Source organism: Calliphora vicina, chromosome 3, assembly GCF_958450345.1.
Source record: "Calliphora vicina chromosome 3, idCalVici1.1, whole genome shotgun sequence".
NCBI classification, from domain to species: domain Eukaryota; kingdom Metazoa; phylum Arthropoda; class Insecta; order Diptera; family Calliphoridae; genus Calliphora; species Calliphora vicina.
Window position 1 is genome coordinate 111,010,828 of NC_088782.1, and position 16,885 is coordinate 111,027,712.

Here is a 16,885-nt window from a genome sequence, read left to right on the forward strand (position 1 = left end):
TTCAAAATGTGTAATGAAATAATTGAAGAAATGTTTGATTTAACTTTAAAAAAAAAATTCTCTTTTAATATAAATGAATTTTTCACTTCAACAAACGAAAAATTATAAAACATAATAAGAAGAATACGAATGAGTGTAAAGAGGAATGTCAAAAAGAAACATGTAAAACCGAAATCATGTTTGTTTTCTTACCCCCCATTCTTCTCTACCCCGCTCACCAACAATCATCGACAAACAGACGTCTGGGCAAAAATGAAAAAAAATCATGGTGTGAATTGCGTGTTAGTTATTGAACATTATAGTGCATATAACAAAGTTTTTGTTGCTTCGGAAATGTAAAATTTTGTACCAATAAAGCGTCATGTGAGGGAAGTTTTGCTTTATTTCTTTAATTTGAAAAAAAGTTCCGCTGAAGCAACAAAGCTTATGGTGAATGTGTTCCATCGGTTTCAATGTGCGAGAGAAGTACTGATTTTGACACGGAAGTCAAAGATAGCCCAGGCCAGTCAAAAAAGTTTAAAGACCAAGAATTGGAGGCATTACTACATGAAGATTGTTGTAAAACTCAACAAGATCTTGCAAAATCATTGGGAGCTACTCAATCAGCAATTTCAAAACGTTTGCGAGCTGCAGCATTCATATAAAAGCAGGGAAATTGGAAACCATACGAATTGAAGCCGATAGACGATTTTGCATGTCCAAAATGTAGCTTGAACGCTATAAAAGGAAATCATATTTGCACCGAATCATTACTTGCGATGAAAAACTGATTCATTACGATAACCCGAAGCTTATATAAGCTAAACAAACATAATAAAATCTGGTTGCAAATTATTTCGATTTAAAAAATAAAGTTTCGTTAAGTTTTTTAAATTCTCCAAAATTAAATATTTTTCTTGATTTTGAAACAAGCTTGTCACAGATAAACGAATATACCAAAATAAACTTTCTAATATTTTTAGTTTAGAAAATAAAGTTTCGTTAAGTTTTTTAAATTTCCAAATATCACCAAAAATACTAATTTTAAACGTACATTTTAAATGCTAATTGAATATGTACAAAATTTCTTTTTAACTATTTTTAGCTTAGAAAATCAAGTTTCGTTAAGTTTTTAAAATTTTCCAAAATTAAATATTTTTATTGATTGATAAATGTATGTTTTGTACGCTAAATTAATATATAAAACTTTGTTCCCAAATGCTTTTAGTTTAGAAAATAAAGTTTCGTTAAGTTTTTTAAATTTTCAAAAATCATAAAAAAATACAGATTTTAAACTTAAATTTTATAGGCTTATTGAATATATAAAAATGTCTTCCTAAATGCTCTTGGTTTAGAAAATAAAGTTTCGTTAAGTTTTTTTAAATTTTCAAAAATCACAAAAAAGTTCTTATTTTAAACGTAAATTTTATATGCTAATTGAATATATGGAAATTTCTTCTTAAATATTTTTAGTTTAGAAAATAAAGTTTCGTTAAGTTTTTTTATATTTCCAAAAATCACAAAAAAATTCTTATTTAAAACGTATATTTTTGATGCTAATTGAATATATGGAAATTTCTTCTTAAATGTTTTTAGTTTAGAAAATAAAGTTTCGTTAAGTTTTTTAAATTGTCTAAAATTCAGAATTGTATTTGATTTCAAAATAGACTTATTTATCATGAGATCGTATTTGATGACCGGCCAACCAGCTGAAAAGACACCAAAGCCAAATATCCATGGCGTTAAGGTAAAGCTCTGTATTTGGTGGGACCAAAAGGGTTCTGTCCATTATAAGTTTCTGAAATCTGGCCAGGGAACCTGTACCGAACGTAACTGATTCGTTTGAAACAAGTATGGACCGAAAAACGCCCAGTCCATCATGACAAGGCTCGGCCACATGTTGCAATACCTTTTAAAAAGTATTTAAAATGAAGTGGTTGGCAAGTTTTGCCTCACCCGCTTTATAGTCCAGATCTTGCCCCTTCCGACTACTATTTGTTTCGATCGATGCAGAATGCTCTCCCTGCGATACGCTTCACTTTGGAAGAGAGTATCCGATATTGGCTTGATTCGTTCTTGGCCTCAAAAGATGAGAAGTTCTATTGGCTCGGAATCCATATGTTGCCAGAAAGATGGGAAAAGGTCATAGCTAACAATAGCCAATAATTTTAATTAATTTATATTGCACAAACTTTTCAAATTAAAAGCAAAAAAATTTATAAAATCTTAGATTTTTAATTTATACAGCCAATAGATTCAATATAAAACTTGTATTTGTATAATTTTAAATTATTTATAGAATATCGGTAACGCTATTTAATTAATACCACGAAAAATATCGTTTTAAATGTTATATTTCGAATTAAAACAATTATTTATTATTGTTTTTTCAATATATCCATAATCTTTTACACCGTTTTTAATATAAATTTAAAAAAATAGAAAAAATATCACTTACCCGTACTGTGGCCCACTTCACACCAACAATGATCATTTATAAATTGAGGACCTAAACAATATTTCATCACTTTTTCGGTACAGCGGACACCATTACACGAACTGTCTGCAGCGGTTCCTGTAACATAAATAATTCAAAATTGTATGATTTATGGTGAAAACGGCAAATAAATAAAATGTAATAATTGAGATACACATTTATATATTTAATTAACTAAGCTAATAAATGTAGAACTACAGGTCGTATAAGTTTTCCCAAATTGTTAACATTCCTAAGTTAATATCTTATTTGAGTACCTTTTGTTATTTTAATATTTAAGAAAGTATGCAGCATTGTGTTGGGACTATAAGGCGGATGTGGCAAAACTTGCCAACCACTTCATTCTAAATACTTTTTAACAGGTATTGCAACATGTGGCCGATCGTTGTCATGCTGGAATATTACAGTTTCATGTCTGGCCACTTATTCTGGGCGTTTTGTCGGCCAATGCTCGCTTCAAACGAATCAGTTGCGTTCGGTACAGGTTCCCTATGATGGTCTGCCCAGATTTCAGAAGCTCATAATAGAGAGGATCCTTTTGGTACTACCAAATACAGAGCATTACCTTAGCGCCATGGATATTTGGCTTTGCTGTCGATTCGGCAGCCGAGCTTCACATACGACCTCTTAAGCTTCAGGCTATCGTAATATACATCACTTACTAGACCCCGCAACAGCTACTCCATTCGCAAGTAATATATGCATAAAATTATATCAAAATCCGGTAAACAACTGGGATAACATCGTTAAAGCTTGTCGCGAGAGCGCAAAAAATATCATTGGACGCTGTAAACACCAAATTATACCACGGATTAGTGACACAACGTAGAGTGTAATTGAGGAGAGGGAAAGATTGAATGCAATATTGCAATAGGCATAAAACACTAGCTATTTAAATGCAGTAATGACAAACTACAAGGTGGCGCAAAAGTAATCCTCCTATTAGAAAATGCTATACATTTTGCGATTGGCCCCTAATGTCAGTTCTGTTTTGACATTTGTGTAGTAAACACATGCGAAATACACGTTAATAAACAATGTTACGCTACACTGCTCCAGAACGCGGAATATTGCTGACTATTTATTTGACCAATAATCGGTCGGTGACTTTGGGCACTGAAAATCCGCGTGTAACCCACGAAGAGCCATTACACCCGCTCAAAGTCACTGTATGGTGTGCTGTTTTCGCTGGAGGAGTCATCGGACCTTTTTTCTTCGAAAACGTCGCGGGCCAAACGGTTACTGTGAATGGTGAGCGCTACAGAGCAATGATCAACGAGTTCTTTTTGCCGCAACTTGATGAATTGGGATTGGAAAACATGTGGTTCCAACAGGACGGTGCAACGGCACACACTGCACGTACCACAACCGATATGCTGAAGGATGCATTTCCCGGGCCTAATCTCCAGTTTTGGCGATTTGCACTGGCCAGCAAGATCGCCTGATTTGACCGCTCCAGACTTCTTTTTGTGGGGCTTTTTGAAGTCGCGGGTTTGTGTCAACAAGCCTCAGACTCTTGCAGCTCTTAAAGACAATATCCGTCAAGAATGTAAGGACCTATCGCCGGAAGTTTTGGCCAAAGTGATGGAAAATGCCATAAAAAGGGCTCAAATGACAATCCACTGTGGCGGCGGCCATTTACATGACTTGATGTAAAAAAAATTAAAAGACCAAATAAAAATAATCCACAAGAAGAATCAAAGTTTTTAATTTTTTTTTTAATTACAGCCAAAAAAACATCGGAAGTTTACATTTGAGCCACCTTGTATAACAATCCAGAAAACATCGTGAAGATACTTGTTCGCAGAGATAAACGTCAGTTCTGCAACAACGCCGCCAGTGAGGCTGAAAATGTCGCGCTACGTGAAATACAAGTGTCGTATACCATGCAAGACTGCTCAGTGGTGAAAAATTACGATCAATTCCTAATATCAAGGACTGCAAGGGAAGAACTCTCACTACAACTGAGGAACAGCTTCAAAGGTGGAAGGAGTTTTTGAAACCCCGGCTGAAACTAACAACAATCTCGTACAAGTGGAACCATTGTTAAGAAGGAATCCAAGGAGAAATAAAGATACAACACCACAAACACCTACTGAGATCAGAAACGCAATTGGAAAACTAAAGAATAGCAAGGCATCCGGCTTAGACAACCTTCCCCATCGATCATGTGTGGATCACATCAACTCAATGAAAATAATAGTAGAACAATCAATAGAATGGAACTCTCCAACACGCCTTCGATGCAATCAATAGAGATGCAATCTGAATACCCGCATAATATAGCAGGTATTCAAGTTAAAATAAACAGTCCAACTAATAGTCTCAATGTTGGTCTTAAAATTAATTTTCGCAAAACAAAAATTATGGGAATATCTACCAGTAATTGCACCACAATTACTGTAAATGGTAACGTCATTGAATATATTACTGAGTTCAGTTACCCGAGTAGCATTATATACAGTATCGGCCATAACTAAAGCACCCTCTCAATGAATTTTTTTCATATTATATTTTCTTTTATAAAAACAAAGTTTTAAATTTCGATTATGTATTATTTTCACTTTTAAAGTTAATCTTTCCATAAGTGGTAACATGAAATCAAAAAATATTTTAAGGCAGAAAATTAAACGGACAAAACTATACTATAATATACTATAACTATGGATATACTATAACACTATTTTTAATTACTGTTTTGTTGCAAATCCTTTGCATTGGATGACACAAGCACATCACTTAGGCATAGAAAATATTAAGTTTTTTTATCTTGTCTTGCAATATTCCTTCCCAGGCTATTTTAAAGGCTTGGAATAAATCGTGAAAATTTCCGATCCTTATTTCGGCAATTTTCACGTTTTATTTTCATATTAACAATATCCCTCAAGATCAATAACTTGAATTTTATTGCTCTGTAGCCAAGTCTTACAAATTTTGGAGGTGTGCTTAGGATCTTTATCTTGTTGGAAGCTCCCTTTAAGTGGCATCTCTTCACTGGCATAAGGCAACATTACATCTTTCATTATATCACGGTACATGAAATGATCCATAATCCCATTAATTTTATGAATTGGCCCAATTCCTTGACCAGAAAAGACACCCCAGACCATTACATTGCCTCCTCCATGTTTAGTTGTACCTTTGCAATACTTAGGATTCAGTCTTTCTCCTTTTGGTCTGCGTACACGCCTTATTCCATCGGAACTTTTTAAGTTGTATTTGGATTAATCAGTGAACAGTACTGTCTTCCATTTTTGGACACTCTAGTCGATGTGCGCTTTGGCAAACTCCAGTCTAGCTTTCTTGTTCTTAGATGATATAATGGGTTTTTTTGCTGGTCGTCAACTGAATAATCCGACTTCTACAGCTCTACAACGAATTGTTCTTTCGCTAACGCATAATCTTAAACTTGTTCATACTTGACTAGATTATGCTATAGGATATTTTTGAATTGCTCTTTTGATCAAGGAATCATAATATCGTGTTTTTTTCGCGGACGTCCTCCAGAATGCACCGTTGATATGCGACCAGTATGCAAAAACTTTGAAATGAGCCTGAAAAAAAACTGATCTGATAATTGAAAATTATTTACTCAATTCATGTCGTGATAAACCCGTCTTCCAGTCTTCAATAACTTTAATTTTAAATTCACTGGAGTACTTTTTCCATGCCATTGTTTTTATTACAATAAACTGTATAAAACTTAAATTATACACACTACGCCTTCCTTTATTTTTATCTTCTGGAATTTTTAAATCCATTCGTTGTCAGTCCCGTCAATTCACAATGCAAATATACAGTAACGTAGTCAAATTTTTAAACATCTTATAAGGGGGTGCTTTTGTTTTGTCCGTTGCGTTTTGTATTTTTATATGATTTATCATATTAAATTAATTGTTCATAAAATTATCTTTTACAAAATGAATGTTATATGAACATTAACAATATAAGTTAATAAAATATATACAAATCAGAATTCAAAAAAGCATTTTTATTAAAAAAAAAATATGTTTTGAAAAAATCTATTGAGGGGGTGCTTTAGTTATGGCCAATACTGTATATGGTTTTGCTGATGCTGATATGAAGAGCAGAATCAATAAAACTCGTCACGCATACACCTCTTTGAAAAGAGTGTGGAAAGTCCTCTCAAATATCCAACAAACATAAAATTGGAATATTTAATACAATTTTAAGTCGGTGCTAATATATGGATGTAAAACTTGGAAGGTAACAAATACAATCTCCTACAAGCTAAAGGCATTCATAAATAAATCCTGAAATCCAGCGAAGAAAGTGGAAATGGATCGACCATACTTTTAGAAATGATAACACTGATATTGCTAAGGTCTGGGGGGTTACTCTCTATTGCGATGCGAAAGCAATTTCGATGCGAAAGGTAAATGCGTTAAGAATACAATTTTGTACTCTGTATCGTCTACGCAAACGCTTTCGCAAAAAGAAGCAATACTGGCACCACAAAATAAACAATAGCGAAGAATGACAAAATTAAATGTCAAAACTTATAAATAAAAACATTTTAAACTAATTTTTTGTGCGACGCGAAAACGCAATAAAGGGTATCAATTGTACCATTTTTCTTTCGCATCGCAATAGAGAGTAACCCCCCTGCTTTCATTGGAATCCTCAGGAATGTAGAAGTAGAGAATTACCTGGCGAAGATCAGAACAAGATAGAGCTTGTTTCAGACGTTTTGTCGATTTGGAATTCAAATAAAAATGTACTTAAATATAAAAAAATGGCTGACTCACCTTCATAAAAACTCTCATTCAATTGCCGCAAGGCATTTATGGCATCTTGTCTGGTTACTTGATGTTCAAATAGAAACTCTTCGTAATTTGTTTGAGGATCTTTGGCTAGTAAATCATTTTTATCACAGAGTATACACGACGATTGTGGAGCAGCCACGGCATAGTGGACTAACAGTAAACATGCCATCAATAACATGGTGACAAACGAGTGGCGGCCATTGTATGAAAGTGAATGTAGAACATGTGATAAAGTACTTGTTGTACTTGCTGCTGTTGTCGTAGGAGTTGTAAAAATTGTATAATTGTTGTTGTTGGTTCTTTGGTTTAGTGTGCTAGTTTTAGTGGTGGCTGTTGCTGCCTGATAACATTGTTTTATGTGATAAAAGTCACCAACGTCTTCATCATCATCGTCATTCTCCTTAACATCTTTATTTATTTTATAGTGAGTGTAATAGCAGTTGTTTTGGTGTAATTGTTGTTGTTGCTGCTGCTGCTTTGTTTGTGCTGTCGTTTGCTTTTGTTTTGATTTATCATTTAGGGTTTTTTGTTGTTGTTGTTGTTCTCGTTTGATTAGTAGCGTTGCCATATTTTGTTTTATGGTTTGTTGAGAGTTGTTGTAACACTTTTGTTTTCTTATCACGGTTTTAGTATTTTGTTTAATATTTTTGGATTTTTATTTATTTGTTAAAAAAATTTTAAAGATACATGTTTGCTCTAGTTGTGTTTTTTGTTAATCTTTTCTTTTTATTTATTTATTTATTTATTTACATGTAATTATTTTGTACAATAATTTATGTTTGGTTTTTTTTATTTGAAATTTGATATGCTGTTAATGTTGTCATTAAACTAGAGACAGGAAAAAAATTTAAATAAATTATTTGTTAGTTAGTATGTATTTTTATACATTTAAATGTATAGTTTGATGTATTTTAATGTTTAATTAATAATGTATTAAGTATTGCAAAAAATTTAATTAAATTCTTATTTACATATCTAATGTAGTTTGTATTTGGTTTTAATTTACACGATTTTGTTATATTTTGTATGACCACAATTTAATTAAGTTTTATAATGTTTCTCTAATTATTTGCAACAAGAAATCAAAAAAAACGAAAAGTTGTTTTAATAACTGGAAAAGGAAGTTAACCAGTATCTAAATGTAATTGTCTCATAGAGGGCTGTTTGCAAAAATAGATTATTGGTTCGATTGCAAATCAATGTATGTATTTAAGAATCTTAGAGGAGGACCTAAGCTTTCAGAAAATTGAATTTTAAATCATACTGTTTGAATACAGGGCGAATTACAGTGTGGCAAATGACGCTGGTCTTGGTTGCTATGGCTCCCAAAATAATATTTTTAAACCCTTTACCATGAGTGGTAAGGGTACATATAATATTTTTCATTCCGTTTATAATTTCTACAATTTTCATTTGCGACCCCACAAAGTATATATATTCTGGATCGTTATAGATAGCGACGTCGATATAGCCATGTCCGTCTGTATGTTGAAATCAACTTTCCGTAACCCCCAACTTAAACTTAAAAACATGATTGTTACATCAATATATCGAGAATTCCTTCGGCTCGCTATTTAAAATCAAGAAAATCGGTATACAAATGGCTGAGATATAAGGAAAAAGCCTTGACAACCTCGATTTTTGGCCTATTTTTGATCTATATCTGGATTACTAAATCATTAATATAGACAATATGGATATCTAATGATAGATCTTTCAAAGTATATAAGGCTATAGTAATATGGACCTACAATGGGTCAAAATCGGTAAAAATATTTTTTAACCCGATTTTTTTTTACCAAAAAAATTTTTTGTCATACAGGTATGTTCTGTAATCCACGTGATTTCAAATCACATACCGTTTTAAAATCACACGTGTGATTTGTGCCTGTTCTGTAAATCACACTGTTATTATATTTTTCGGTGTGATTTTAAATTTTCGAAAGCACAAGAAAACAGCTGATTCGTTTATTTTAAATGTTTTGTTTTGCTAATAATTTTGTAGAAATATTAAAGTGAAAATAAAAAAATGCCTGGAGCTTCTGTTATATCTTTAATGGAATTAAAAAGAATGGAACTACATTTTATAAAAATTTTGCAAAAACTATGGCGCAAGCTCAACCACTATGTCAAAAATAAAACAAAACAGCAAAGCTGCCACAGTACACAATTGCTTTTGGTTACCACTTGCTTCAACTTTGTTGCATTTTTTTTCCAATTAGCGCAAAAAACTTAACGCATATTGATAACTTATAATATAATCTAACAAATATTATAAATTTTATGACGAATTCTATAATTAATTTAAAGATATTGAACATATTTTAGACAAACATTAACAAATTTTAGTCCGGCAAGCTTCCATGTATTTTCGAAAATCATAAACAGCTGACAACTGAAAACAAATCTGAAACCACAAAAGAAATCACAAAAGCAAATAAACTTTTTACAGCAGAAAAGGTGTCTCTAGATTTTTATTAAATTTTAGGTGTTTTTTTTAATAAAACAAGTAATTCTATAAGAAAATTAATAAAGGACATATTGTTTAATTTATTTAAATAATTTATTTTAATATTTTCCATTCAATAGCCTCAGAAATAACCAAGTGATTTGAAAACATTAGTGACTTTGTTGAACATTTTAAAATCACAAAATTATGTGCTCAGAACACCTTTTATGTGATTTCAAACCACTTTTATAAAATGTGATTTGCAGAACATACCTGATAAATAGTTTTTCGCTAATAAATTTTAAAAAATATAAAAAAAACAACATCGAGATAAAAATTTTGGAATTTTTTTTTTTTTTTTTGCTTAAAAATATTTAAAATTTTTGTTTTAAAGTATAATTTTGTGAAGGGTATAAAGATTCGCCACAGCCGATTATAGGTCTCTTACTTGTCATTTCTAAAAAAAGCGCTCGTATAAAATTTGCCAAAAAACATTTAAACTATTGGAATACTGGGACAGGATTATCGCATTCATGATCGAATAATAAAATTACGATCAATTTTACTCGATATCAAATGCTGTAATTCGGATCATGTTCCCGTTTTGGGAGAACAATTGTAAGACGACCGACGGGAAATAGAAATGGACCTCAAGCTCACAAATAAGACAGTCAAGTTTGGTATCTTTTGAACGCGGTTTTTGTTTTTAATGACTTATATGTCATTTTTAAGGGTACATATCTGTCATTTATTCTCACTTAGTTATTGAATATTATAGGGTAAACAACAGAGTTTAATTGATTCGAAAGTTTGACCAAGCTAGCCAAAAAAGTTTGAAGACCAAGAATTGAAGGCATTACACCATGAAGATTGTTGTAAAACTCAACAAGAGCTTGCAAAATCATTGGGAACTACTCAAGCAGCAATTTCAAAACGTTTGCGAGCAGCAGGATTTATCCAAAAGCAGGGAAATTGGTTACCGTACTAATTGAAGCCGAGGGAACTTGAAAGACGATTTTGCATGTCCGAAATGATGCTTGAACGCTATAAAAGAAAATCATTTTTGCACCGAATCATTACTTGTGATGAAAAATTGATCCACTACGACAACTTGAAGCGAAAGATACCGTATGTGAAGCCCGACCAAAGCCAAATATCCATTGCCCTAAGGTAATTATCTGTATTTGGTGGAAGCAAAAGGGTCCTATATATTATGAGCTCTTAAAATCTGACGTTTGAAGCGAGCATTTGCAGAAAAACGCACAGAATATGCGGTCAGACATGAAATCGTAATATTCCATCATGACAACGCTCGGCCACATGTTGCAATACCAGTTAAAAAGTATTTAGAATGAAGTGATTGTGAAGTTTTGCCGCATCCGCTTTATAGTCCAGACCATACCCCGTCCGACTACTATTAATTTCGATCGAAACAGAGAACGCTATCTCTGGGAAACGCTTCACTTTGGAATAGTGTATCCGATATTGGTCTCAAAAGGTGTTCACCTTTCTTTTGGCTCGGAATCCATATGTTGCCAGACAGATTGGAAAAGGTCTTGGTTAACAATGCCCAATACTTGGAATAAATCGTACAAATGTTTCGAAATAATCGTACAAATGTTTCGAAATAAAAGCTAACAATTTGAAAAAATCACGCTTTTTAAAGCCAGACACCCAATAATTTGTTAAAAGTTTGCATACATTATTCAAATACGGTTTTCTTTAAACATTTTCCATATTTTTTTTTTTAATTTTTTGTTGTACAGTGATTCAGAATCCAAATATTTTGGAAATCAAAACAGCCATTTCAAACTGATTGTTCTGATTTCTATGACATTTCACATGGATGTAACGGAGGAGCAATGGAGTTTATGGATCTAAATATCATATCAGATATACAGTGGTTGACAATACAATGGAGACTTTTCCAAATATTCAATTAAGAATACTTTATTTAAATGTTGCTTTTTTAGATTTTTTTTTTTATAGATTTCTTATTTTTCAATAAATTTTATTTATATTTTCTAATATTGTGAAATGAATTCTTAAACAGCTTTTGCCAATATAAAAAACACACACAAAAACTATTAATAAAGGAATTTAAAGTAAATTCGGTTGAAAATTGGGAATATTTAAATGAAATTTAAATTTTTTAACTGAACAAACGTTTTCCAAACACCTGAAAGCAGATTCATTAAAAATACATACAATTTGATGAAACGGACACCATTCTTATATTTTTAGTTACAAAATTTTTAATAATTTATTAAAAGCAGCATACTTTTGAAATTAGTTTTAAAGCTGATTCAGTTTTGCTATTTTTATTAAATAAAACTATAATTATTTATTTTAATATTTTAGTTATGAGATTTTTATTAATTTAATTAATTAATCCGAATACTTTTGAAATGAGTTCTAAAGCTGTTTACAACTATAATTTTTAGCCACTCTTCAAAAGAAAAGATTAATTTTTATAATTTAGTTTTAAGATTTTTCTTAATTTGTTAAAATTTGCATACTTTATTTTAAATGCAATATTTTTTAAACACTTTCAATATTTTTTGGGTTTTTCATTACATTTATTTCTCAATTTTATATTTTTTTTTTTAAAAAAATACACATTTTCGTTTAAATTTCCACAATATTCAAAAACATTTACGTATTCGCCGATTTTTCTAAGATTTTATCGAGATTTTCTAGATTTTTGTTAATAATCCGTTACAATCACGTCTACACGTCCACTTCCGTTCACGAGCTAAAATATTCTGTATTTTGTATTTTATTTTAGTGTAAAAATTTTCTTGCTAAATAAATTCACAATATTTGTGTTTGTTTGTGTGTATGTATGACCGACCCCCTCTTTTATTAACAACAACAAAAACAACATCAGCAAAACAACTACTCAGAATATTTATTTACATGCACTACTCTCTCTCCCCAATTTGTTAAGTGAGTTTGAATAATTGTTGCCATCGTTTTTGGAGCTTAGTACTCGTACTCGTGTAAACAAACAGTAGTCGGTAACGAGTATTTATGAGTGTGTGTGTCAGTCAGTACGTTTGTTTGCAATAATAAGATGGGCCAGCCAACATTTCTTTTTAACTAGATTGTTATTGCTTTTGTTGTTGTCTTTTCTGTGTGTCTTTCATCAAAACAAAATGTTATTAACATTTATGTAGTTTGTTTATGGTAATTATTATATTAAATAAAAAGGAGTACGTACGTACATACATGCATATGCATATTTATACATAATTTGCATTAGTTGTTGTTGTTGTTGCTTTCGATGCTTTTTTTGTAAAGAGAATATACACTGTAATTAAAATCAACTGCATTTTATTAAAGAGAATGTTAATGCATTTTTTAAGCCATTAAAGAGAATGTAAATCTGGGAGAAAAACTACCAATAAGCTGAAAAATTTACCTTTTAAGGGTAAATATAGTAATATTTGGTTTATGTAGGCATATATTTATGGTTTTATTTATAAATATTATTTAAAATTAACTGAATTTCAATAAAAAAGTTTGACAGCTGTTTTTTAACACTAAAAAAATTGGTTAAAAGTACTAAAAACGTACTTTTTTAAGTTTGTATTGCACCAAATATGTAAAAATGTACCATATGTAAAACCTCAATGATGTAAATCCATATTCAACGAGTAGTAAAATAAGAAATTTTAAGTTAAATTTACACTGTTAAACTAAAAATTTGTATAAGCAATATAAATTTGTTATATTTTATTAAAATTATGACAAATATTTTTCGAAAGATTATAAAGATTTTTTATTTTGTTCACCCCCCCCCCCCCAACCATTGCCAAATTATATACGATAATTTTTAATTTTTGGGAACGGAAGTAAATATTGACATTTTATCGTTATAAGAATGTACTTAACAAAAACTGTAGTTGTTTGCCAAATTTAAAATAAAGACAAAAATAAAATGATCCCAAAAAATAAATGTTAGCTTTAAAAAAAATGATAAATATTGTAAATAAAAAGCTTCATAAAATTATTAAGTTTACATGAAACATATTGACAATAAAATAAAACTTTATCTTAATAATAAAATAAGAATAGGTAGGGTACAAGTATTTAAAAATGATAACGAAAAAGTAAAGTTTGGCAGAGTTTTGATTTTTAAAGTTAATCACTTCATTTTGGGGGTACTACATTATAAAAGGGGGTACTATCTTATATACTCTTCACCAAATTATACTTCAAAATAAAATTTTTAAATATTTTTAGGTAAACAAAATTTTTTTTTTCCAAAGTTGTTTTTTTTAAATTTTTTTGTTTTTAAGTTTTAATTTTTTTTTTGTTGAAAAAAAAATTCGGGTTAAAAAATATTTTTTGATCCATTGTAGGTCAAACTTACTATGGTCTTATATACGTCGTTGCAGAGGTGTTTGAAATATCTATCATTAGATATCCATATTGTCTATATTAATGTCTTAGTAATCCAGAAATAGGTCAAAATCGAGGTTGTCCTGGTTTTTTCCTCATATCTCAGCCATTTGTGGATCGATTTTGCTGATTTTAAATAGAAAACTTCTCGAAAGCATGGCTGACAGAATTATTAAAGATTTGGATCCCGAAAATATCTGGGGTTTTCAGAAAATTGATTTCAACAGACAGACGGACATGGCTTAATCGACTCCGCTTTCTATAAGGATCCAGAATATATATAATTTATAGGGTCGGAAAATTATATTGTGGAAATTATAAACGGAATGACAAACTTATATATACCCTTCTCACGAAGGTGAAGGGTATAAAAATCGTAGGACTTTCTAAAGTTCAATTTTTGCTTCAATCGGAGGACTTTCTAAAGCTCAATTTAAGCTCCAATCGTAGGACTTTCTAAAGCTCAATTTTAGCTTCAATCGTAGGAATTTCTAAAGCTCAATTTTAGCTTCAATCATAGGTCTCTCTAAAGTTAAATTTTAGATGCAATCGTAGGTCTTTATGTTGTTCAATTTTAGCTGCAATCGTAAGTCTTTCGAAAGCTAAATTTTAGCTTCAATCGTAGGTCTTTCTAAAGCTCAATTTTAGCTTCAACAGTAGGTCTCTCTCTAAAGTTCAATTTTAGATGCAATCGTAGGTCTTTATGTTGTTCAATTTTAGCTGCAATCGTAGGTCTTTCTAAAGTTCAATTTTATCATCAATCGCAGGTCTTTATGTTGTTAAATTTAAGCTTCAATCATAGGTCATTCTAAAGTTAAATTTTATCTTCAATTGTAGATCTTTCTAAAGCTTAATTTTAGCTTCATTTGTAGGTCTTTCTAAAGCTCAATTTAGGCTTCAATCATACGCCTTTCTAAAGTTAAATTTTTGCTTCAATCGTAGGACTTTCTAAAGCTTAATTTAAGCTTCAATCGTAGGACTTTCTAAAGCTCAATTTTAGCTTCAACTGTAGGTCTCTCTAAAGTTCAATTTTAGATGCAATCGTAGATCTTTATGTTGTTCAATTTTAGCTGCAATCGTAGGTCTTTCTAAAGTTCAATTTTATCATCAATCGCAGGTCGTTATTTAAGCTTCAATCATAGGTCATTCTAAAGTTAAATTTTAGCTTCAATTGTAGGTCTTTCTAAAGCTTAATTTTAGCTTTAATCGCAGGTCTTTCTAAAGCTTAATTTTAGCTTCAATCATAGGTCTTTTTAAAGCTTAATTTTAGCTTCAACTGTAGGTCTCTCTAAAGCTCAATTTTATCTTCAATTATAGGTCTCTCTAAAGCTCAATTTTAGCTTCAATCGTAGGTCTTTCTAAGGTTTCATTTCATTTTGAATGCATCCCAATTCCTTCAAAATGCCACACACTACAATATTTCTATTTTAAAAATAGTTTAAGTACAAGTGAATAATACTCCCTGCTAATTCTAATGGAATAAAAGTTTTCAACAACCTGTACATTTCTTTTATACTATTTTTTTTATAATTTCATTAAATTGTTTACACATAAAATAAAAAAACACTTGCGTTTTACTCTAATTTTAAACTAACAATTTGAAAAACATAACAAAATACACAACAACTAAATTTCGTACATTCACATCGTTTCTCTAACTTAATTTCGAATCGAACAGACGGACTTGCGTTATATTTATGTACATATGTATGTCTGTATTCATGTATCTGGTGTTAGAGAAAATTTATTTTTATCCAGACATTTTGATATGTATTGTAGGGCACTAGGTTCTTTTATGCTTCTATCTCTATGGCAAATTTCTAGCATAAACAAAAAAGGGCGAGCGAAGCGAGGTGTTTAAACAAGAGATAAAAACAGTGGAACCTTAAATATTTCACACACAAAATAAATATACTAATAGGAAAAACCATTTCATCCAATTCGTATGAGTTATAAATAAAAATATATTTTGAAAATAATACAACTTTTTGGATTTTTTTTGTATGTGTCCCTAAAATTCTTAGTTCTACTGTTTACATAAATTTATTATGATTTCTTTGTTTGATGTAAAATCATCATCTGCATATTTTGTATATTTGTAGAATAGAAACAAAAAAAAAAAAACAGTATAAATGAAATTTAAAAGTGTGTCAAAAATGTATTTAAGGTATTTTAAAAATGTTATCTAAACAAATTATTTGATTGCCGTGTACTATGTACATAAACTGAACTCTAGGGAGTTGGAAAACTCATAAATTAATGCCTAGACATTCAAATGATTATTCAATTAGTTGCATATATTTGGATACAAATTTGTTAAATGTTTGTAGCTTGTAATTGCAAAGAAGAGAACAAGTTTAAAGAAAGTAAAATATGTTAATGATTTAAATGAATTAAGATTCATCAGATTTTGAACTAGAACAGAACTAGAAAATAACTAGAACAGAACTAGAACAGAACTAGAACAGAACTAGAACAGAACTAGAACAGAACTAGAACAGAACTAGAACAGAACTAGAACAGAACAGAACTAGAACAGAACTAGAACAGAACTAGAACAGAACTAGAACAGAACTAGAACAGAACTAGAACAGAACTAGAACAGAACTAGAACAGAACTAGAACAGAACTAGAACAGAACTAGAACAGAACTAGAACAGAACTAGAACAGAACTAGAACAGAACTAGAACAGAACTAGAACAGAACTAGAACAGAACTAGAACAGAACTAGAACAGAACTAGAACAGAACTAGAACAGAACTAGA

General features: G+C 30.7%; 1 protein-coding gene across 1 annotated transcript in view; it reads right to left on the bottom strand.

The window, feature by feature from the left end:
* The window catches only part of LOC135953977 (uncharacterized), a 41,908-nt gene extending 29,371 nt beyond the window's left edge, over positions 1-12,537 (bottom strand). The window contains exons 1-3 of the mRNA XM_065504019.1: positions 12,290-12,537; positions 7,246-8,091; positions 2,438-2,554 (exon numbers count right to left, since the gene is read on the bottom strand). Coding sequence (XP_065360091.1) covers positions 2,438-2,554; positions 7,246-7,831 — 703 coding nt within the window. The 5' untranslated portion in view covers positions 7,832-8,091; positions 12,290-12,537. The remainder of the gene's footprint in view (positions 1-2,437; positions 2,555-7,245; positions 8,092-12,289) is intronic.
* Between the last annotated feature and the right edge of the window lie 4,348 nt (positions 12,538-16,885).